The 22,534-nt window shown below is 36.9% G+C and overlaps 1 protein-coding gene across 1 annotated transcript in view; it reads left to right on the forward strand.

Moving 5' to 3' along the window:
* The window catches only part of Epac (Exchange protein directly activated by cAMP), a 75,622-nt gene that overhangs the window by 45,627 nt on the left and 7,461 nt on the right, over positions 1-22,534 (forward strand). Inside the window, exons 12-14 of the mRNA XM_075381661.1 lie at positions 986-1,111; positions 1,249-1,427; positions 15,672-15,901. Coding sequence (XP_075237776.1) covers positions 986-1,111; positions 1,249-1,427; positions 15,672-15,901 — 535 coding nt within the window. The remainder of the gene's footprint in view (positions 1-985; positions 1,112-1,248; positions 1,428-15,671; positions 15,902-22,534) is intronic.

Raw genomic sequence — 22,534 nt, forward strand, 5'->3', positions numbered from 1 at the left:
CATTATCTATCTTACTGTTACAATTTATTACTATTTGTTTTATTCCAATTCTTTTTATACTGAATTTCTCTCTATGTGATCTATGGGAGGCATTATTTCCTGTTAAATTGTGTTTCATTTCAACTAAACCAAAAATTCATCAGTGAAACTCATTATGGTCATTTGCTCACCTTGTACTACTGTTACTCTATTTTTAAAGTTTTCCTTCAATTCCTTTTTCTTTAATGATTCTTAATGTATATTAATATAATATATGTTATAATATATATATATATATATATATATATATATTATACTGATATAAATTTAATATTTATATATAAATTAATTAAGAAATTATAAAAAGAAAAATTAAGAAATTATATATATTTCTGATATATATATATATATATATATATATATAGCTGTAATGTAATTGTATGCTGCTGTTATATACAGAACTACTTAAGTACCATTCTGTATAAGATAAAGTCCAAATAAAAGAAATTCTTTAGCGTGTTGTTTTGCCCAGAAAATCAAAATCATATATTAATGAGATTGATTTAATTTTTTCTTAAAATAACCCAAAATTTAGATAAATGAATGAATTAGAACATAGATGCTAATCAAACTTTGTGTGTGATTGAATGTTGAAAATAAATCGGTCATCGTATCAATAGATCTCATGCTCGGTGTCATCAACAGTCTATAAGATCACTGTACACCTATCTGCTGTCCATTTTGTTCAGTGCCAGTAAAGAAACATTTGAAAATATACAGCTTGCTATTGCTGCTCTGATCCAATGTTCAGGAAAATTAATGAAGATATGAAGTAACTAATGAATTTAATAAAATGTTTTCTTTAAGTGAATCTGTATTCACTTTTGAAATATCTTAATAATTTTATTACAACTCTCAAATGATTAAGTAACTTATTTGTCATGGATAAATTTTATTTAGTTACTTTGAATAATTTTTTTAAAATGACTTTTTTCTTTTTTTTCAGACATTAATAGCTGAACAAGAGAATCCAACAGAAGGTATTGAATTCGATGCTGAAAATTTTAGTTCAAAAGAATTAGCATATCATATGACTCAGTTTGACTGGGATCTATTCTGGACAATACATGAGGTACATTTATCGTTTCAAGTCATAATTTATTTTATGTTACATAGATACTTAAACTATTTTGTTCCAGTAAATTTTATTTAAAAATAATCACTATTTTAAAAAACAGTTTGTCAGTTTTTTAAATTTATTTGTTACAGTATGAATTGGTGTATCACACATTTGGTAGACACAGATTTAATCAAATGACTGCAAATTTGGACGTATTCTTAAGACGTTTTAATGAAATACAATACTGGGTCGCTACAGAATTATGTTTAACACAGAGTCTTAGTAAACGTGTACAAGTACTGAGAAAACTTATCAAGTTGGCTTTATAGTAAGTAAAATATATTGATTAATTTCACTAAAAGATTTCAATTTTGATACCCGTATTGAATATCATTTGAATTTTTAGTATTTTCAATTTCATTTATTTAGATATGTTATTTTTAGAATTGTTACAGATCTGTTTTTATACACATATACGTACAATGTTCATGTCTTTAAGTTAATACATCGCAGAATAATTGTTATTTTAAAAACTACTAACCTTTCTCGGGTAATGTTTTATGATTTAAAAAAAAATATTCTAATTAATCAATGAAAAGGACAGTAATTTTATTACAAATAATCAACCACTGATGTTTTGATGTACATAATCACCAAATTGATAAAAAAAATCACTTAAAAATTAAATTATATTTCAGGAGCATTTTTGCACTCTAGTGTATTATTATAAAAGTTATTAAAAAACATAATAATATTATAGCAGTACCACATATCCTTGAATAAAATATCTCTCTGATGATGGTTCATCTCTCTGATGAACCATTTATTAGTGACTACTGATTGCTAGCTGTCAGTGAGACGTTTTATTTTTTTTGTCTGGCGTTGGTAAATATGATTCATATGGACCAACTTTTGGTAAACTAAAAATTCTCACTTTTTCAGCACTAGTTCTAATAAAATATAGTCATTTACTCCTAAATAATAATAATATTTACTTGATTCCAACAAATCACAATTACTTACGCATTGTAGAACATAATTCTTTGACTGACAAGTTGGTGACTTAGTTATTCATTAGTCTTCTTTTTTTTTCTTTTAAATATTACCTAATGATCTAAAATATCCTCTGATCAGTTTACTATATATAAAATTAAATTAAAATATTTCTTTTTACAGGAACAATATTCTTTTGTTAATGAATTTTTAAATAATAGGCACTAATTAGATAACCTCAATTCCTTTCCTTATTTTGAATGCAAGAAAAGGACTTATTATGCTTCTAGGGCCATTTTTAATTAATTACACAAACCATTTAAAAAATTTTCACACTAGTTTATTTAAAATATTCTTAAAAGATTGTTTTTTTATAGAAATAATATTATTCTCTCAATGAATTTTTAAGTAATAAATATATCCTGAAATGTGAGTTATTTTGTTGCAGTTTTTACTTTTTAGTATGTTAATGCATTTATCTGAACATTATTTAATGCAAACTTTAATTGCATGTATTTCTTATTTTATTATTAATTTTGTATTTTGTATTTCTGCTGTGATGAAAGTTTTGTCATGCATTTGTTTCTCTTAATCGGCCCAAGTAAATGCCGAAGCAGTTCCTTTTTTACCCATGAAGTAGCATATCTACTGATTCCTGATGTAGTGCGTGTAATGAATTGTTAGGTACTAATCAGAATAAAAGATTTATTTCTTTATTAAATATGTATTCAAATATGTTTTTAAATTTAATGATCATAGTATATATATATTTTTTAAATTTAAATATCCATTTCAAATATTTATAAAGCCTTTAAAATTATTGTTTTACTGTGTATTAACATTATTTATTTATTATCTTTGGATCTTTCATCACTATTGTTTATACAATAATTAATTTTATATGGATTACAAGTTTCGACTGCAACCACTTTTTTATTATTATAATTGTAATTTATAACACGTCTTAACAAGGTTTTTTGTGTTTCCTTTGATTCTTCCAAGTAATTTCTAGATCAGTTCCTTTTTGTTTTCTGTGCAATAGAAAACCCCTACCATACCTGATACTATCTATGTATAAAATATAATTATATCTTGAACAAATAATGAAAAATATTCACCTTACTATTAACTTTATAAACAGCCTATAAACATTTTTTATTTTCAGTTAATGATGTGTTAAAATAATATGAAAGCAATCTTGGAATAAATTCATAACCAGTATTTTTATTGATTTTGTGTTTATTTTAATGCACATTAGTGACTTGCTGCATTCAGTTCTAGCATTTTATTTTAGGGTGTGATTTTGGAAAATTTTTGATAGAAAATGGGAATATATTACAAATAATGTTGGAAAATGAGAAAGCTAATTATTATTTTGATGCTATGAAACAAATCAAACTACTTACAATGATAAATACAAAACATGTAAAAAATAAATGATAATCTTGCTCCAAATTATTTTCCATTAGATAATTTTCTGTCCATAAATAAAGTTTACAGATTTTCTAAAACATCTGTAACACACCTAGTTGACACCTAGATTAGCTAAGTTTAACACATCTTGATTGTTTCTTTTTAAACCTATTTTAAAAAGAAACCTAACACAGCATGAGTATTTAATTTTCTAAAATTCACTGGACAAAGATTTAGTCATTTTTTTTAGTCAAAGATTTAGTGCATAACTTATGTCATTATACATAAGATAATTACGTACAACAGCAACTTAAGAATACTAACAAATGTAAGCAACTTGACAAATTTACTATTTACTCCTGAAAATACATTGCCATTCTGAAGAATAACAAGCATCTATAACATTAATACAAAGGAAAGTAAGGAGGGATGTAGTTTCCCCATGTCTTCTTTACCTTAAGTAAATGTGTTGTTGCGTATTACCATCCCAGTCCCACTGAAATGCAGGTGATATTCAGTCATACAGGTGACACCTTCATTCAATTGATCATAGGAACTGGCAGGCATCATTAATTAAAAAAAAATATATATCTGAGGTGCTTTATATACGAGGTGTGTTCAAAAAATACGGTGAATGAATTTTTATAGCGGCAACTGCCGATGCTACATGCATATGCTGTAATTTGTCCAATAGCGTGATCAACTGAGACAGGCAGGGACAAGTTGTAACACGTTCGATCTTGCCAGTGCCGCTAGAGTGAGGTTGTGTTTATCGTGTCTGTCGCGCAACATGGATTTTGAACAACGTATTAACATTACGTTTTGTTTTAAGTTGCAAAAATGTGCCAAAGAAGCTCACGAAATGTTAGAATCGGTGTACGGCGATAATGTGGTAACTTTGAAGACTGTATACAAGTGGTATGGCCGATTTAAAAACAGAAATGAGTCTGTTGAAGACGAGCAGCGTGCGGGACGTCCAGTACATCATAAACAGTTAAAAATGTGCAAAAAGTGGAAACAATGGTTCGTTCAAACAGGCGAATGACTATTCAAGAGCTATCGGAAGACCTTAATATCTCGTACGGATCCGTTCAAAGCATTTTAACTAATGAATTGCAAATGAGACGAGTGAGTGCAAAATTTGTTCCCAGACTTTTGAGTGATGAACAGAAGGAAAATCGTGTGTCAATTTGCATGGAGTTGAAGGGTCGTATTCATGCAAATCCGGACTTCATGGCCAAAATTGTAACTGGAGATGAAAGTTGGGTCTATGGCTATGACCCTGAGACCAAAATGCAGAGTTCCCAATGGAAAACCAGTTCATCTCTTCGCCCTAAAAAGGCACGTCAGTCAAAATCCAACATCAAGGTCATGCTCGTTGTTTTTTTCGATAGTGAGGGCATAGTGCGATCAGAGTTCATTCCAAGGGGAACAGCTGTAAACTCTGAATTTTATAAGGGTGTACTGCAACGTTTGCGAAACGACGTACGAAGAAAGCGACCAGAAAAATGTACCAATGGCTTTCTTCTTCACCACGACAACACGCCGTGTCACACCTTGCTTCTCATTCGTGAGTTTTTGGCCGAAAAAAGTGTTCCTGTCTGTCCACATTTGCCATACTCACCAGATTTAGCACCATGCGACTTTTGGCTCTTCCCAAAAATAGTCTTGAGAAAACACCTCGCTCAGCATTGTCTGATGAGGATAACAGTTCTGAAAAAAATAATAATTTAAATGGTGACAAATCCAGTCTACAATATAAGAACACTAGATTTATGAGGATAAGCTAAGTTTTTTGTTATAATCTTTTTTTTTCAAAATAATCTGGTTGATGGCTCCCTTCATAAGGTCTTGCCTTTCCTGATCTATAAAGTCATAAAGGGTTCAAGTGGTTCCCCAAAAAACATTAGGAAATTAACAGACGGATTGATACTAATAGAGACTGTTACTGATGAGCAGAGTCGATTGCCCTTGTCCTCACCTGTATTTATAAACATAAGTATTAGGCCACAAAACCCTAAATATTATCTGGGGAGTAATTTTTTGCCAGGACCTTCTAGAGTGGACGTTTCTGAAATAGCTGTCAGTTCAAGTACAAACTTTTATCCCCAACCCATGGCGATGTTTCCACTGACAAAGTATGATCACACTACAATATCTTGCCCAAAAACTAAAATATGTGCCCAATGTGCTAAGGAAGGTTACAATGACACTACCAACTAACTGCTAAGAGGCTGAAAAATGTGTGAACTGAAGAGGATCACATTCAACTTGCTCCCAAGATTGCGCACTTTTAAAGAAGAAAAGGCAATTCTAAAAATTTGTACTGAGCAGAAGCTAGCTTTTCTGACTGCATGAAGAGAATATAAAAAATGCTAAACTCTTGTAACCTGGTTAATCCAGTCATCTCTTTTCCCACTGCTACAGCTAGACTAGCCCCTGTGAATGTAGGTATTCGACAGTGTGGATCTTGCAGTGAGTTAAAAATATTTGTTCAGATGTTAACTGATCAAGTTGCTTCACTCACAGTCACTATTTTGGACCAAACTAAGATGAACAAGAAGTCAGTAGTTGCAGCTAGTGAAACAGTAGCAAATTGGAACAGTTATTATAAAGCCTTCCCATCACAGTATGACGATAGTGCAGAAACCCTTGATCAACTTACTTCTTTTACCTCCCTGGAACTCAAGAATGCTAGTAGAAACATTCCACAAACATCTGGAAATCCTAGACATCCCTCTGTTCCTTGGTGGAATGATGAATGCCAAAACACAAATAGGAAACGACAGCAGGCACTGCATAAACTTAACCGTAGACCTACAAGTGAACATATGAACATCTGAATTTGTGCCGTAAGGTTAATGTGGTATGTCATCGGATATTCTTAGAAGCTATGAGAAAGTCATGGACAAATTAAATAAACACCATCATACACACACACTACTCTCACATTCATTATTTGGAAGAAGCTTCATGCAGTTTGCAGATCGCAAAACAAGCCTATTCTCAGACTTATTTACGATGGAGAATCTCTTATGTCATCTTGTGCAATCACAACTAACATGGCAGATTGTTTCCGTTTGGTGTCTCTCGCTTCATCATATAGCAATGAATTTCAGAAATATAAGATAAAAATGTTAATTGTATCATTAAACATCGGTGATTTCATCAATGAATTAAATGCTGCCTTTCCATTCAGTGAGTCACTGCACTAAAAACTCATATGACACCTCCTCTGGACCTGATAACATTTATCTCAGAATGCTCTCACACCATCCCTACTCAGGGCTACAACACCTATTGCGTATTTATAATGGTTTGTTACCACATAAGTCTTCCCACCCATCTGGCCAAAGCCATTGTTGTACCAGTACTTAAACCTGGCTAAGACAAAGCATGCCCCTCAAACTAACATCCTATCTCCTTGACAAGCATTTTATGCAAAGTGATGGAGAGATTTGGTGAATCACAGGCTTACATGATTCTTAGAGATACATGGCCTTTTATTTACAGAACAGTGTAATTTTCGACCAGAACAATCTTCCATTGACATATAATGTTACTGGAAACAGTTATTCAAAATGCTTTCCTGCTCCACCAGTGCCTCATCGCAGTCTTCTTTGATATCAGGAAGGTGTACAACACGGCATGATGACATGGTATTCTAAATACTCATAAAGAATGCTGAATCAAGGGCAATATGCTTTCCTTTATTAGGGGTTTCTTAAATGACCAAACTTTCTGTGTTTGTGTTGGAGATTCTTTGTCAGGTACCGTCATCTTAGAGAATGGAGTTCCTCAAGGAGGTGTATTAAATGCCACCTTGTCTGTTGTAGCCATCAACAGTATTACTAAATGTATGCAGCCACCTGTTTCCTGTTCTTTAATTGTTGATGATTTTGCTATATATATAATATCCTGCTCAGTAACCACAGCTGAGAGACTATTGCAGAATACTTTATCTTACCTTGAAGCTTGATGCTTCTCATCTATCAGCCCTGTTAATGCATATTTATTGCTTGCTGTGAGCCATCGCTTTGGGATAGATGAGACCAACTTTTAGCATCTTACTCTACTTGTCTTAAAGGACAACTGAATCACCCAGTTTTTAATGCAGTAATTGCAAATCCTCATTTACAAAGGTATGAGGAGCATCCACTTTATATATAGCAGCACCTATGGATATTCATACCCGGCGTTTACTAAAGCTTTTAAATTTTGACATCCCTAATTATCCAACTTATCCCTGTTCATATCCACCATGGAGAATCAAGTTCATGAATTTTAATTTTGGCCTTCCCATTTACAATAAAAAGTCAACAACTCCTATCATCTTTCATCAAATATTACCAATTTCTATCCAAAATAAACCCAGACACAGTAGTATACACAGATGGATGAAAACAGAATAATACCATTTTATGCGCATTTGTTGTTAATGACAGAACCTATATGTTTGGTTTACCTAGTATTACAAGTGACTTCACTGGTGAACTGTACGCCATCAATAAGGCCTTGAATATCATTAACCCAAAATACCATCATATCCTTATCTGCAACAATTTGGGTAGTGCACTCCAAGCTTTAGAAGATTTATATTCTAGACATCCTATCGTCAACAAAATCTATAGTGAAATTGCTGAGTGGAACCATTGCAACACACTAGTGAGTTTCTGCTGGATCCCTAGCCACTTGGGAATTCAGGATACTAAACATGCAGATTCCGCTGCTAAAGACACATGAAATCAACCGTCCCTCATCAATCTTGTTACTACTTTTGACTTTATTAATTATGTAAAACATGCTCATCAAGCAAAGTGGCAAGATGACTGGACTGCTGCAGTAGATAATATACTTAACTCATCAAAGATACTGTATTGCCATGGTATTTCACGTATAAAAATTCGCCAAGAGGAAGTGGTCCTCTGCCGACTCCAGTTAGGACTTACCAAAGCTACTCATGGGCATTTGTTGTCAGCAGAAAACCACTATGCATATAATGTGAGTGCTGCTTGACCGAGTGCCATATCCTTGTGGATTGCATATGTTATGCAACCTTATGTTATAAATTTAAATTACCAAGGAACATTTGCCTCATTCTAGACAATGACAAAAATCTTTTACACTGGGTATTGGTATTCCTACGGAGTATATAAATGTTTTATAAAATTTAGTATTATTTGCCATGTGATACCAAACTTAATCTTTGTTATTCATGTCTATTTGTTTATTGTCTATTTGTTTTCCTCCTCTATGAATCATGAGACCTTGCCGTTGGTGAGGGGGCTTGAGTGCTCAGGGATACAGAGTAGCTGGACCGAAGGTGCAACCATATCGGAGAGGTATCTGTTGAGAGCCAGACTAAGGAATGATTCCTGAAAGAGGGCAGCAGCTCTTTCAGTAGTTGTTAGGGGCGTAAGTCACAATGACTTAAACGGCCATATCAACATCACTCAGTCCTCTGAGTACTGCGCAGCTGAAAGCAATGGAAAACTACAGCTGTTTTTTTTTCCAAGAAAATGTGGCTCTGCATTTTCAAAAGCAATAATGGAGGCGCCTTCCTTGGTAAAATATTCCGGAGGTAAAATAGTCCCCCGTTCGGATCTCCGGGTGGGGACTACTAAGGAAGGGGTCACCAGAAAAGTAAAAAATAACATTCTACGAGTCGGAGCGTGGAATGTTAGAAGCTTAAAAAAGGTTGGTAGGCTAGAGAATTTAAAAAGGGAAATGGATAGGGTAAACGTGGATATAGTAGGAATTAGTGAGGTTCGGTGGGAAGAGGAAGGCGACTTTTGGTCGGGTGACTTTAGAGAAATTAACTCAGCGTCAAATAATGGGCAGGCAGGAGTAGGTTTCGTGATGAACAAGAAAATAGGGAGGAGAGTGGAGTATTTCAAGACGCATAGCGATAGAGTCATTGTAATAAGGATAAATTCAAAACCTAAACCGACAACGATTGTTAACGTCTATATGCCTACAAGCGCCCATGATGATGATGAGGTAGAATGTGTATACGAAGAGATTGATGAAGCAATTAAACACGTAAAAGGAGATGAAAATTTAATAATAGTTGGAGATTGGAATGCAAGCATTGGAAAAGGCAAGGAAGGAAATATAGTGGGTGAATACGGGCTGGGCAAAAGGAATGAAAGAGGGGACCGACTTATAGAGTTTTGCACGAAGTATAATTTAGTAATTGCCAACACCCAATTTAAAAATCATAATAGAAGAATATACACTTGGAAAAAGCCAGGCGATACTGCAAGGTATCAGATAGATTATATCATGGTTAAGCAAAGATTTAGAAATCAACTCGTGGACTGCAAAACTTACCCTGGAGCAGACATTGATAGCAACCATAATTTGGTGATAATGAAATGTAGATTGGGGTTTAAAAACCTGAAGAAAAGGTGTCAGATGAATCGGTGGAATTTAGAGAAGCTTGAGGAAGAGGAGGTAAAGAAGATTTTTGAGGAGGACATCGCAAGAGGTCTGAGTAAAAAAGATAAGATAGAAAATGTAGAAGAAGAATGGGAGAATGTTAAAAAGGAAATTCTTAAATCAGCAGAAGCAAACTTAGGCGGAATAAAGAGAACTGGTAGAAAACCTTGGGTTTCAGACGATATATTGCAGCTGATGGATGAACGTAGAAAATATAAGAATGCTAGTGATGAAGAAAGTAAAAGGAACTATCGGCAATTAAGAAATGCTATAAACAGGAAGTGCAAACTGGCGAAAGAAGAGTGGATTAAAGAAAAGTGTTCAGAAGTGGAAAGAGAAATGAACATTGGTAAAATAGACGGAGCATACAGGAAAGTTAAGGAAAATTTTGGGGAACATAAATTAAAATCTAATAATGTGTTAAACAAAGATGGTACACCTATATATAATACGAAAGGTAAAGTCGATAGATGGGTGGAATATATTGAAGAGTTATACGCAGGAAATGAATTAGAAAATGGTTTTATAGAGGAAGAAGAGGAAGTTGAGGAGGATGAAATGGGAGAAACAATACTGAGATCTGAATTTAAGAGAGCATTAAAAGTTTTAAATGGCAGAAAGGCTCCTGGAATAGACGGAATACTTGTAGAATTACTGCGCAGTGCAGGGGAGGAGGCGATTGATAGATTATACAAACTGGTGTGTAATATTTATGAAAAAGGGGAATTTCCGTCAGACTTCAAAAAAAGTGTTATAGTAATGATACCAAAGAAATCAGGGGCAGATAAATGTGAAGAATACAGAACAATTAGTTTAACTAGTCATGCATCAAAAATCTTAACTAGAATTTTATACAGAAGAATTGAGAGGAGAGTGGAGGAAGTGTTAGGAGAAGACCAATTTGGTTTCAGGAAAAGTATAGGGACAAGGGAAGCAATTTTAGGCCTCAGATTAATAGTAGAAGGAAGATTAAAGAAAAACAAACCAATTTTTAGTTTAGGTTTATAGACCTAGAAAAGGCATTCGATAACGTAGACTGGAATAAAATGTTCAGCATTTTAAAAAAATTAGGGTTCAAATACAGAGATAGAAGAACAATTGCTAACATGTACAGGAACCAAACAGCAACAGTAGCAATTGAAGAACATAAGAAAGAAGCCATAATAAGAAAGGGAGTCCGACAAGGATGTTCTCTATCTCCGTTACTTTTTAATCTTTACATGGAACTAGCAGTTAATGATGTTAAAGAACAATTTAGATTCGGAGTAACAGTACAAGGTGAAAAGATAAAGATGCTACGATTTGCTGATGATATAGTAATTCTAGCCGAGAATAAAAAGGATTTAGAAGAAACAATGAACGGCATAGGTGAAGTCCTACGCAAGAACTATCGCATGAAAATAAACAAGAACAAAACAAAAGTAATGAAATGTAGTAGAAATAACAAAGATGGACCACTGAATGTGAAAATAGGAGGAGAAAAGATTATGGAGGTAGAAGAATTTTGTTATTTGGGAAGTAGAATTACTAAAGATGGACGAAGCAGGAGCGATATAAAATGCCGAATAGCACAAGCTAAACGAGCCTTCAGTAAGAAATATAAGTTGTTTACATCAAAAATTAATTTAAATGTCAGGAAAAGATTTTTGAAAGTGTATGTTTGGAGTGTCGCTTTATATGGAAGTGAAACTTGGACAATCGGAGTATCTGAGAAGAAAAGGTTAGAAGCTTTTGAAATGTGGTGCTATAGGAGAATGTTAAAAATCAGATGGGTGGATAAAGTGACAAATGAGGAGGTATTGCGGCAAATAGATGAAGAAAGAAGCATTTGGAAAAATATAGTTAAAAGAAGAGACAGACTTATAGGCCACATACTAAGGCATCCTGGAATAGTCGCTTTAATTTTGGAAGGACAGGTAGAAGGGAAAAATTGTGTAGGCAGGCCACGTTTGGAATATGTAAAACAAATTGTTGGGGATGTAGGATGTAGAGGGTATACTGAAATGAAACGACTAGCACTAGATAGGGAATCTTGGAGAGCTGCATCAAACCAGTCAAATGACTGAAGACAAAAAAAAAAAATTTGTTTATTCTAATGCTAACTTATTTAGTATTTTGGTTTTAATATTTTATTTTTATTATTATTATTATTATTATTTTATTCTTAGTTCTTAAATTATTTGTTCTCCAACAAAGGGGCACCCTTTTTACACTCCTCTTGGACTTCAGTAAATTCTATTTATTTTCATTTAAATTTTAAATTTTATTTTTTATATTTTTGTTTTGTTTGCTTTCTTTTTAAATAAAGTGTATTTTATTTTTAAGTTTCCTACTGTGATATTAGTTTTAAGTGATTGGTTTGCTTGGCATTTCTCCCGCCACCACCCCATTCGGTCGCCCTAAAGCATAAGACTGAATGTCTGTGCCACAAACGGTTACTGAGCCTTGAAACAGTTTAGCGACAAATGTCCTTACTAGCTCCTAGAGCAAACCTAAAAGTGTGAGCGGAATAAGCATGGTATCATACACCACTTGCTTGCATATCCCACCGCCCACTTGTCATATATCACTAAAATGAGTAGGCACACCCCATCAACTACTAAAACATATATGACTATCAATAAATAAATTTATTTCGTCAAAGAAAGCAATTCGCTGCCACACCTAAGCCGCTTAATGCCAGCAAGTACCTGTCTACCATTAAAGCAGTTGGAGCCTTAATCTGGCTGGTAGACAGCCATATGTCTCGGTTAGCTTCCCACAGCAGCGCAGTAGGAGTCTTTTCCCTTAGGCAAACTACTGATGTCGATTAAACAAAGCAACTGCATCAAGGAACTCCATCATGGTCCAACAATGCGGCTCTAACCATGTTGACTCGCCGCTTGTGAGTGGCCAATTTTCCCCTTGACCTCTAAGTTCCTGATGGCCTGGGTTCTGGCTCCCCCAACATCGTGGTAGTCGAACATCAGGCGGAACCGAAACAAATATTGGTTTAAATTTACTTGGTTGGAGAGCACTCAGGCTCCCGTTGCCCTTAAAAACGAAGGAGAGGCACATCATCTTCCTAAATCCTGTATAAACTTATACAAGGATCTTCCCTTAGTCGTAGCGTGCCGTTCTTGCTGCCATGGTTCCATCGCGAGGCTTTAAATCCTCCTCCGCAGGCGGGAGATGGGCAACTGTTAGAAATTTAGAACCGGTGCATTGAGATCACCATTCCGCTCCAGTATAAGCCCGGCTCGAAACTGCATCCTAAATATATCAGTCCCCCTGCCTCTTCGCAATTTCCACATGGTCGCCCGAACTTTCACCACTAAATCGATTGGAAGGGCCTTTCCCAATACGGTGGTAGCCTCGAAGGAGATTGTTTTAAATACACCAGTGCATACGATTAAGGCTTACACTGGGCACTCCTTAAATTTTGAATAAGTGCTTGATTTCTTTCCAACCTATGAGCCCAAACAGACCCCGCGTAAGAGGTCATACTTTCGAAGACACCTCAGGACACCATGCACAAATTACGGGCCCGACAGCCCGTAATTCTTTCGAGCAATCCTCCTAAGCTTGTGCATCGCAGAGACCTTCGCTTGCCTGATGTGGTTGCTAAAAACAACTTTTCATTAAACAAAACACCTTGGTACTTATGAACTCAAACTCGGCTGATTACACAGCCTTTATACTTAATACGGAGGTTACGACTGTATGATAATTTGTCTGCACTGTTGAGAAGCATACACTTCGTCTTGGGCACAGAAATCTTTAAATTTTGAATATCCATCCAGCCCTCTGCGGTTGACAAAGCCGCCTGCGGTCATGAGTTATGACAAACTAACAGGAGACAGTCATCGGCGAAAGACTGGGCCGTGACCCTTTCCAGGAATATCAGTACCAAAAATCCGTCAAATACCAGGTTCCACAGCAACGTACAAAGAACGGAACCCTGCGGGCTTCCCCTGGTGACGGGCGTTTCCACAACTAGGTGTACATCTTTAAACAGAGCCGTACGATCAGACAAGTAGTCATGTACTACGGCCTGCAGGGCCATGGGAACATTGCGGCGTTCCTACTCATAGAGGACAGAACTCCAACACAAGGAAGGAAATGTTGTCTATGTCAATAAAAATTTGCAAAAAATATTTTCAGTCGGCGCCTCCCAGCTTGGCAAGAGCATTTAAGATCTAATCGTTGGTGTCAACCCCTTTCATGAAGCGATACTGGCCTTAATTTAGAAGTGAGTTCATATCGATGCTTTTCTAGAGTCGTTCCACAGCCAGCCTTTTAAGCAACTTGCCGCTTACCAACAAGAGGCTGATGGGTCGATAACTGCTGACCTCACTCGGGTGCTTTCCTGATTTTAAGTGCACCCTCTCCAAAACCACCTTCCAACAAGTCAGAAAGCAACCCCAGCTTAGGCACCTCGAGAACAGCCTGCCAAGTGGCTCTCTTATGACAGGCAGCAGATGATTGAAAATAGTTTTAAGTGATAGTTTAGCTAGTCATAAGTTTTTCTTCTCTTTTTTGTTTTTAATATTTTAGTTTTATATGTTGTTTGTTTGTTCCGGGCAATGATAACGCAAAAGCATTTTTCACCCCAAAAAAAATATATATTCCTGTCTGCCCTGAGTGATTGAGTGATAAGGTCATTTATATTCTCACCAACCAAACTTCAATTGGCTGACAAAGTAGATTTTTTTAAAGTTATTTGTATGACACTAGAGCTAACAAATACCTGTGATGCTAGAAACTAAGATCAGTGTTCAGACAAGGATCAGTAATCGGTCATACAGTGCAGCTGTTTGCTCTTTCAATTTAGCCCTTGTGCCGGGCTTATTGCCTAGTTCATAAACCCTTACCCAAACTGTCAACGAGAAGGGTGAAAATATTATAAAGATTTAAATACAAAACAATCAGCAACAAAATACAAAACATAATCAGAATGGATGGATCCAATACTTAGACTGCGCTAATATTTATAGATGATCCTGAAAGATAGTCGCGAAAGAGATAACATTCTTAATTAATCACTCAGATTGGATTTCCTCAATGGACGCCATTTCCTCAATGAATTTTCCAGTAGTGTTCGACCCAACAATGGGCAACTTTCTAAATTATAATCAATTACAGACAAATGTGTAATAGTATTACCTTAAAATATTGCTACACTTGTCAGTAAATGAACTTTCAACTACATCTTAAAAAAACTAACATCTTGTCAATTTCAAAAATCCACAAATTATACCTTTAGATGAAATTTTCATGAAAAAATAAAAAAACTATTTGCGGAAAAGTTCTAAATGTTTGTTGTTGAAAATGATTCGACTTAAGTATAAGACTGCTGATTATTAAAAATTTAGTTTATTTATATACGTACACCAGGTTACAGAGTATCAGCACAATAACATGATGTCAATGCAATGCAGCCGTGCATAATCTGGTGTCTAAGTGTAAATGTACTGGTAAATGTGTAGGCTTGAACTGACTCAGGCCAACCACTGCTGAGACTTGTGGTTAATTGAAACCCCAACCACCAAAGAACACTGGTATCCACAGTCTGGCATTCAAATCCATGTAAAAAAAACTGCCTTATAACTAATTTTATAAATATACAAATTATTTAACTTATCATTTAAAGCAATGTCTTAGTCATATTTATTCACGTTTCATTATTTTTAATAATAAAATATGTTATATGTTGTAATAACCTTTTTCTTATTTTATATTTAAGCTGTAAGGAATATCAAAATTTGAATGCTTTCTTCGCCATAGTTATGGGTTTAAGTAATGTGGCTGTATCAAGATTAAGTTTGACTTGGGAAAAATTACCATCAAAATCACGAAAATTATTTACAGAGTTAGAAGCATTAATCGATCCAAGCAAAAATCATAGAGCATATAGACAATATGTTAGTAAACTTCATTCACCGATTATACCATTTATGCCTCTTTTATTAAAAGGTATGTAACAATTCATTTTATTACAGAATTTGTTTTTAATTTTTTGAGATGTAACTTGTGTAATCTTGTTTTGTTTTTAATATTGACACGTGTTCGCGATTTGACAAGGATATTGAGAGATTAACAAACGTAAAACTTTCTTACTAAAACAATTTATTACCCTAAAGACATATAAACAAGATAAATAATAATAATATAATAATAATATATCCCACAAAATAGTTATTTAAATAAAAATACATGATTTCTTTGATGACAGTTAAAATATAAAAACCACAATTCAGTCCAATTTATTAGAAATGGGTTATAATGACGCTGGAACCTAATATTGGATTAACAACAAGATAACTATAAAACTATAAAACTCTGAAGTTCATACAATTCAGTTTTTTCAACTATTATTACTTTTACTGTTTATAAACACTTACTCTTTCTATACTTTATGAATGAATATAATACTGTCACTTTCACTACTGCTTACCAATAACTCGCCAAACAACTTTTTGTATTCGCTCACAGTCCACACTGGTATATTCATGACATACTCCTCACTCGTTGTTACCAAATGCTTACTGATATGGCCATCACCGGAACCACATTGAACTTGGGCTTGCAAAGCTACTCACTGTTATTGCTTGTTATCACGACTGCACCTAACACGGCCTTGGAGAACTACCGACCCTCTCCACTGGTCCCTGGCCTGCTGAATTAGTATCCGCCTCATTCCTTTAATTGTTGAAGCGTAATAATTTTCATCATCTGCACCCTTACATTTTTCTATAAATTCTTATTCCGGTCCAGCCCTGCTGGTCAAACAACAGCTTTTGGAGGTGCCACTATCTGTATTACAAAGAACATATTGTTAAACAGATCCGTTACTCTAAGAAAAGGATCCGACTAAAGATCTGACTATCATGTTGATGCAGTACATCACAACCAGTAGTCATAACAAAGCGATCAGAATGTTCATAGTATTGTTAGTAAGCAATGTTACGGTGTTTTCACAAAAGGAAATGTTCTTATTATCGAGTTGTACTTAAGTTTGCGATCAGTAGCTCCAGGGCAAGAAATCTTTGTTTTAATTATCGAGATATTTCTGTTCCTAACAAGACATCATTACTGAGATTAGTGACTAAATTTAGAGACACATTTTCTATTAATGACAAGTACACAAAAGAGGTATTGAATGCAGACACAGTCATTGAAATCATACAATTAATTGTCATTGATGAACTGCATCTCCAAAAAATTAATCAAATATTTTCAGCTGAAATTAATTTGCCAAAATCAGCTGTTTGTCAAGTAGCAATATAGTTAAATCTATGACCACAGTGATCGCTTCTAGGCCCCTGGCCCCGTACTTTAAACTTGCAACTTGCATTACCGGTAGCGATTTTCTGCAAGGAGAGTGTTCTACATACACGCCATCGGGGCTGTACAACGAGCGGTGGCAGTTAGTCAACCTGCGTTGCTGCGAAATGTTTAATGGAACAGCGACGTAGTGTGTTGTAGGAGGGCCACCGTCGGCTAAATAAGAACGTTTTATTTGTGTGTCGGTGTCCCCAGTTCGTAGTTCGTGAGGCCAATAAACTTTCTGGATCCTCTGACAGGTTCGGCAAGCGATTTCGCTCCGACCTTGCCGGTGGTCTGACATGAGATGAGGTGACATTGCTCGAAAAAAAATTGTTAAACGCTCACCTTGCCTTGAGTTAGGTGTTAGTTTCTTTCAGGCTGTGGACGTAGTTCTTGGCGTCCCAGTCAGTGTTATTTGCTTAAGCTGCGATGGAGCAATCCGGGGGAGATTGATTGGAGAACTTCGGTTGGTTTTGCCAAGGACTTGGTGTCTGTTGACCCCTTCCAGCCGAGAAGGTCAATCGGCAACTCCGCAAAAACCCCGGTCCTTCGCAAAGGAGGTCTCGGAGGTTTCCATAGCAAAAGTGCTGGAGCCTCGTGAGGCGGATTGCACAGAAAGTCCTGCCGGAACCTCTGTCATGAGTTGTGCGAGAAAGACTGCGACCGGAACCGTACAAGAAGTGCGCGGCAAGGAGGGACGAGCCAAGCCCGAAGAGCGGCTCCCAACGAAGTCAAGGGAAGTGGAGGATGACGGTGCAGTGATTGACCCTAGGCGGGAGGTCTTTGGAAATAAGCATGCTGAGAAGCAGGTGAATGCCGGGACCGAAGGTTTAGGGCGGATCGAGGAGATGCGGTCGAAGTGGACCAACATCTCCTCAAAAAAGGAGTCGAGAGTGTCCTTGGAGATTCGGCAGCTTGTCGACTCCTATTTGAGTCAATGTACATTGTTGGTCTCGGGTCTGGCATCAAAATGTGAGGGACTCCAAGGTGCCCAACTTGCCTTGGACTCAGTCGTTCCAGGACTGTCCGGCAAGGTGGATCAGGTTGTGGAGGGAGTCAGGGGCTTCAAGCCGGTGACGGGTGATGCTCTGAGTGAATTCTACAAGTCTATAAAACGGGTGGTGGAGAAGGTTAAAAAGCCTGTCTCCTTCGCCGCAGTGGCTGCCGCACCTGTGCCTAAGCGGATTAGTCCACCGCTGGGAGTTCAGGCGTCGGCAGCTAAATTTAAGCGGGCTACCGTTAAGGTCGTTCCGTTAAAACCTGATCCTGGGGCTTTGTCGTTAGCGACGGAACTAACCCTGATGTAAGTCCTAGACCCGCAGAGGGAAAAGATCCAAGTCTTCCGGGTGACTAAAACAAGAGACCACGGTGTCATCTTGAAAGTCGTAAGTGAGCGGCAGGCAAAGCAGCTGCTGGAGGCCGACAATCTGACAAGGAACGAGCTGAAGGCTCAGTTGCAGGCCGAAAGAAGGCCGCACATATTGGAATACGATATGCCAAGTGCGACAAGAGTGGAGGAGCTCGAAATCCTCAGAGCCGTGCACGGGCAAAATCCTACATTGAATATGTCCGTCCAGTATTTTCTTGGGAAACCAAGGTGGTAAGGCAGATGGGGAGGAAGGAAGCCCCAAAGAGGCACTGGGTGTTGGAGACCTCGCCGAAGATCCGGCAGGTCTTGGTGGCTGGTGGAAGTTTGTTTTTCGTGTAGACCTCATATAGGGTCGTCGATAATATAGAGGTCGCCCGGTGCTACAAGTGTCAGGGCTTTGGTCACACTTCTCTCCTCTGCAGAGCGCAGTCAGAGATGTGTGGTCACTGTGCTCTTCCGGTGCACAGGACATCCAATTGCCCTGCCAAGTGCGCCGCCTGTACCTTGGTGAATGGCAGAGATGCTGAACACCGGGTCGGGGGTAGGCAGTGCAGGGCTTATGATATTGCACGGGCGAGAGCTGTAAAAACCATAGCTTATGGCGACGCCTGAATTGGGCGAGGCCTTTGAGGACAGACTCCACCATGTTAAACGCTTGCGCCTGAGGCAGTTGAATCTGCATCATGCCCGGGCGGCCACCAGTGAAGTCTTGAGACTCCTTGAGGAGTACAACCTCGAGGTCCTCTTCGGTCAGGAGCCGTACGTGGTCGGAGGTAGGGTGTTAGGCTTCCACGAGGTGAATGTTATTCATTCTGAGGGTGCTCTTAAAACCTGGAATGTATTTTAGTGATGTCGGCAATTATCGGTCCACCACCCTCTTGCCGGTAATCGGCAAGTTGGTTGAAAAGCTGTTTGTGGAACGGCTCTGGTAAAGCATTGAGGTGAACAGTTTTCTAAATCGAGGCCAGTATGTCTTCACGAAAAGGGTTGGCACTGAGTATTGCATCTTAAATGCACTTGCCGAGGTGGAAAGCGCCGACTGTAAATATGTTTTGGCAATTTTTAGAGACATAGAGGCAACATTACCTTCCTTGTGTTGGAGTTCTGCCCTGTATGAGCTGGAACGCCGCAATGTTCCTGTAGCCCTGCAGACCGAAGTACGTGAGTATTTGTCTAATCGTACGGCTCTGTTTAAAGATGCGCACTTAGCTGTGAAAAATCCGTCACTAGGGGAAGCCCGCAGGGTTCCATTCTCGGTCCCCTGCTGTGGAAACTGGTATTTGACGGGTTTCTGGGATTGACATTCCCAGAAGGGGTCACGGCCCAGGCTTTCGCCAATGACTTGTCGACCGCGGAGGGCTGGATGGACATTCGAAATTTAAAGATTTCTGTCCTCAAGACGAAGTTTATGCTTCTCATGGGTGCAGACAAATTATCGTACAGTCGAAACCCCCACATTAAGTATAAAGGCTGTGTAATCAGCCGAGTTCGAGTTCATAAGTACCTATGTGTTTTTTTTGATGAGAAGTTGCTGTTTAGCAACCACATTAGGCAAGTAGCGGCGGACGCCGTCTCGGTGAAGCACAAGCTTAGGAGGATTGCTCAGAAGGGCTATGGTTTTTCTGGCCGTCAAATGTATATGGTGTACTGAGGTTTCTTCGAAAGCATGATCTCTATGCGGCGCTCGTTTGGACGCATAGGTTAGATATAAAGAGAGCACTTTTTCAAAATTTAAGGAGTGCTCAGTGCAGAGCTTTAATCTATGCACTGGTGTTTTTAAAACACTCCTTCGAGGCTACCACCGTATTCGGAAAAGCTCTCCCCATCGATTTAGTAGTGAAAGTTCGGGCAGCCATGTGGAGACTGCCGAGGTATTTGGGATCCAGTTTCGGGCCAGGCTAGTACCGGAACGGAGAGGTGATTTCAATGCACCAGATCTAAATTTCGTTCAGTTGCCCATCTCCCGCCTGCGGAAGAGGCTGCAGAGCCTCACGATGGAAGCATAACAGCTGGAATAGGAGACCACGACTAAGGGAAGATCCGTGTACAAGTTTATACAGGATGTTGGGGGGATGGTATTCCTCGAGTTAATTTTTAAGGGCAACGTGTGCCCAGGTGCTCACAAATCATGTTAATTTGAACCAATATCTGTTTCGGTTCCGCTGGCAGCTGATGAGCCATGCATCTGTGAGAAGGTCCAGTCAAATGAACACCTGATGTTTGACTGCTCTTTTCTTGTTGGGGCCAGAGACTGGGCCACTCTGGAACTTAGAGGTCAAGGGGAAAATTGGACACTCATAAGCGGGCTCGATGTGGCAACAGCCGCATTGTCGGACCATGTGATAGTTCCTTGAAGCAGTTGCTATGTTCAACTGACATCAGTCGTTTACTTCCTTAAGTAAAGGAAGTAAACAACTGATGTCGTTAAGTGCATTAGGAGTTTTTCCCTTGAAAGATTCCTAACGCACTGCTGTGGGAAGCTAACCTTGAGATATATTGCTGAACACCAGCCAATTAGTGCTCCAAGTGCTTTAATGTGGTGGACAGGTACTTGTTGGCATTCAGCGACCTAGGCGTGGTAGTGAATTGCTGTCTTGACAAAGTAAATTTTAATTTATGGATGTCATATATATTTTTAGTAGTTGACAGGGTGCGCCTACCCATTTTAGTAAATATATGACAAGTGAGCGGTTGGGACACATTAGCCGGAGGTGTTTGGCACCACGCTTAGTCCACTCATGCTGTTAGGTAAGCTCTAAGAATAGTATTGTTCCTGTAAGGAAATTTTTTTAATTATACTCTAAATGTCTTTATGGGAAGATTTTTCTAATGTTTTGGCAATTTGTTAAAAATAGTAACCAAAACATATTAAGGCCTTTTATCATAAGCCAAAGTACTGCATTGAGTTATACGAAAACACTTCTGTTGACTGGTTTGATAAATATAGATATTCTTTTTTTTTAAGAATAAGTTATTATTTTTAGCAAATATTTTCCATTCATACAGATGAACACAAGGACAAGTTAACATATTTAATTTTTTAGATATAGGTCTACACAATTCATACTTTAGGAGACCAGTTAATAATCTGATATCCAATTTTTGTACCCTATAAGCTCTTTCAGATTTTTTGAGACAGCCCAAGAAATGACATTACATGTTATATGAGAATATATGTAGGCATAATAAATATTTTTAATGATGATAAGCTTAGCGTTTTATTAAGGCGCTGCAGAGCAAAAGAGTACAGCTTGAATTTGTTATAAACAAAATCAATTTTATCATCCATGAAAACTTGTCATTTAATAAAATTCAAAAACTTTGCTAATCAAAATCATTATATTTAAGTATTTTTTACATAATTTTTATATAAAAATATTACTTATTTAAAATAAATATTTAAAAAAAATATATCCAAATTTTAATTCTTTTTTATAAGAAAAAATGATTGTGATGTTCATTATTTTTGTAAAACATTAAGTTTATTCGATCACTTCAAACTATGTGTAAAATTAAAAATGACACTCCAAAATTTAAATTTAAATATCACATTTCCTGTCTTAGTTATTAAATAAAATACAGTTATTTGAAATATGATAAAATCAGCTGGCATTTATAGAAAAGAATTAAAATAAAGGGTTGCCAGTTTGAGACGTAGATTTATAAAAGCATCTGACATTCAAAGTATTAAAAACTCCATCATATTTAGGATCAGATTCTTCTCTAGATATCTATGAATTCATACCATGATCATTAAAACATCATTCACTGATATCATTGTACACACATCATCAGTTATAAACTTTCTGTTGAACCTCTTATTAAATAAAGAACTGCATCTGAATTCACCACTCGAACCAATCTCAAATCAACCATTTTTCTCTTCTTTCCTTTTTAACAATAAGTATTAT

The sequence above is a fragment of the Lycorma delicatula genome, chromosome 13 (genome assembly GCF_047948215.1).
Source record: "Lycorma delicatula isolate Av1 chromosome 13, ASM4794821v1, whole genome shotgun sequence".
NCBI lineage: Eukaryota > Metazoa > Arthropoda > Insecta > Hemiptera > Fulgoridae > Lycorma > Lycorma delicatula.